Below are 2,187 nucleotides of genomic sequence, written 5' to 3' on the forward strand. Positions count from 1 at the left end.
TACAAAAACATCAACAACATCAACAACATCAACAACACACATACATATCCAAAGCTGCCCACCGACCCACCCGTGAGTAACTGAACGTGTTGCCGTAACGCAGTTTCCGGGTCCTCAGACACACCAGGTCGGAGGGGTCGTCAGTGTCCTGCGGGCAAATGCAAGAGGGCCATCATCCGGTTGATATCCGGGTCGTACACGAAAGTGTACTGCCATTTACCCCCAACATCACATTACACATGACACCCCGCCCATGCACACCTGTGTGCGTGTGTATGTGGGGGAGAGCGGGGGGTAAGGCCCTGGAGCAGCGTTCTCAAGGTGAACGGGCGTCGCACACCATTCAAATCACACGCCAGCTTTTCAAGTTTTGGTTTGAGATGGACAGACAGACGGACATCAAGGCATATCCGGTAACCGTGCCCCGCAAACGCAACTATGCAAACGACGGTATGAAGACACAATTATATGTGTGTGTGGATGGGGTGATAGCTGTAAGAATCAACCCAAGTTCTGGGGCGCTTTCCTTCGCTTCATGACTGCTGCATTCTTACCCCCCCCCCATCCCAACCCACCCTGTTAACCTACTCTTAACCAACCCAACTCAACCTGCCCAGACCCTAACGAACTCAACCGAATGAACCAAACCAAGACAAGACAGCCCAGCCCACCTGGGCGTCGTGCACGATGTCGAACACGTCAGCACTCAGGTTGATATCAACTCTGGATAGGAGGACACCCAGGCTGAGACCACCTAAGGAACCACCACCACCAGCACCGCCAGCAGCACCGCCACCAGCACCGCCAGCAGCACCGCCAGCAGCACCGCCAGCAGCACTGCCAGCAGCACCGCCAGCAGCAGCAGCAACCCGATCTGCGGCTGCGCTGGAGGAAGAGCTCGCCGCCGCTGTCGCTGCAGCACCAGTAGGCGGATGTGACGCGGACGGCGGCGGCTGCGGCGGCCACAGAGCCGGACCGAAATGCGTGCGGTGCTTCCATGACCCACGGGTCATAACAGGTGCACCGTTGGCAAGGCCGTGCACAAGCCCCAAAATGAACTTGACCTGCAGCCAGGAGTCGTCACCGCCGCCGGCCATAGTATATAACACCGTACATTAAGACTCGGAAACTGGAGGGAATGCCGTACATTCACCACCACCCCACGCCACCCTCCCCTGCGCCGCCCAGCGCAGCGCCGCCCTTCCCTCATCCGCCCCCTGCAGCGCCGCCCCCCCCCCTGTGTTGCCCAGTTGGTCGTGTGAGGATCCGGGTGGGTCCCCCACAGCCTCCACAAAAGCTGGTGGCCGACCAAAGATTATGGCAGTCCCGGCCCAGACCAACTTAAGACCCAACTTCCAACGAAACGATGCACGCAGGACCCCCCCCACCGAACCACACACACACGCACACAAACAGGCGATGTGCCCTTTGGATCGTGGTTTCTTTGCCTTGCGGTATAGAAACTTGGCAGCCCTCTGTAATTACAAAAACATCAACAACATCAACAACATCAACAACACACATACATATCCAAAGCTGCCCACCGACCCACCCGTGAGTAACTGAACGTGTTGCCGTAACGCAGTTTCCGGGTCCTCAGACACACCAGGTCGGAGGGGTCGTCAGTGTCCTGCGGGCAAATGCAAGAGGGCCATCATCCGGTTGATATCCGGGTCGTACACGAAAGTGTACTGCCATTTACCCCCAACATCACATTACACATGACACCCCGCCCATGCACACCTGTGTGCGTATGTGGGGGAGAGCGGGGGGTAAGGCCCTGGAGCAGCGTTCTCAAGGTGAACGGGCGTCGCACACCATTCAAATCACACGCCAGCTTTTCAAGTTTTGGTTTGAGATGGACAGACAGACGGACATCAAGGCATATCCGGTAACCGTGCCCCGCAAACGCAACTATGCAAACGACGGTATGAAGACACAATTATATGTGTGTGTGGATGGGGTGATAGCTGTAAGAATCAACCCAAGTTCCGGGGCGCTTTCCTTCGCTTCATGACTGCTGCATTCTTACCCCCCCCCCCCATCCCAACCCACCCTGTTAACCTACTCTTAACCAACCCAACTCAACCTGCCCAGACCCTAACGAACTCAACCGAACGAACCAAACCAAGACAAGACAGCCCAGCCCACCTGGGCGTCGTGCACGATGTCGAACACGTCAGCACT

At 56.8% G+C, this 2,187-nt stretch overlaps 1 protein-coding gene across 1 annotated transcript in view; it reads right to left on the minus strand.

Moving 5' to 3' along the window:
* VOLCADRAFT_99213 (uncharacterized protein) overlaps nucleotides 1–2,187 on the minus strand; it is a gene marked incomplete at both ends in the record, with an annotated part of 22,142 nt that overhangs the window by 10,709 nt on the left and 9,246 nt on the right. The window contains 5 exons of the mRNA XM_002958000.1: nucleotides 71–148; nucleotides 672–913; nucleotides 1,007–1,064; nucleotides 1,389–1,475; nucleotides 1,553–1,630. Coding sequence (XP_002958046.1) covers nucleotides 71–148; nucleotides 672–913; nucleotides 1,007–1,064; nucleotides 1,389–1,475; nucleotides 1,553–1,630 — 543 coding nt within the window. The remainder of the gene's footprint in view (nucleotides 1–70; nucleotides 149–671; nucleotides 914–1,006; nucleotides 1,065–1,388; nucleotides 1,476–1,552; nucleotides 1,631–2,187) is intronic.

This window comes from Volvox carteri, assembly GCF_000143455.1.
Source record: "Volvox carteri f. nagariensis unplaced genomic scaffold VOLCAscaffold_84, whole genome shotgun sequence".
NCBI lineage: Eukaryota > Viridiplantae > Chlorophyta > Chlorophyceae > Chlamydomonadales > Volvocaceae > Volvox > Volvox carteri.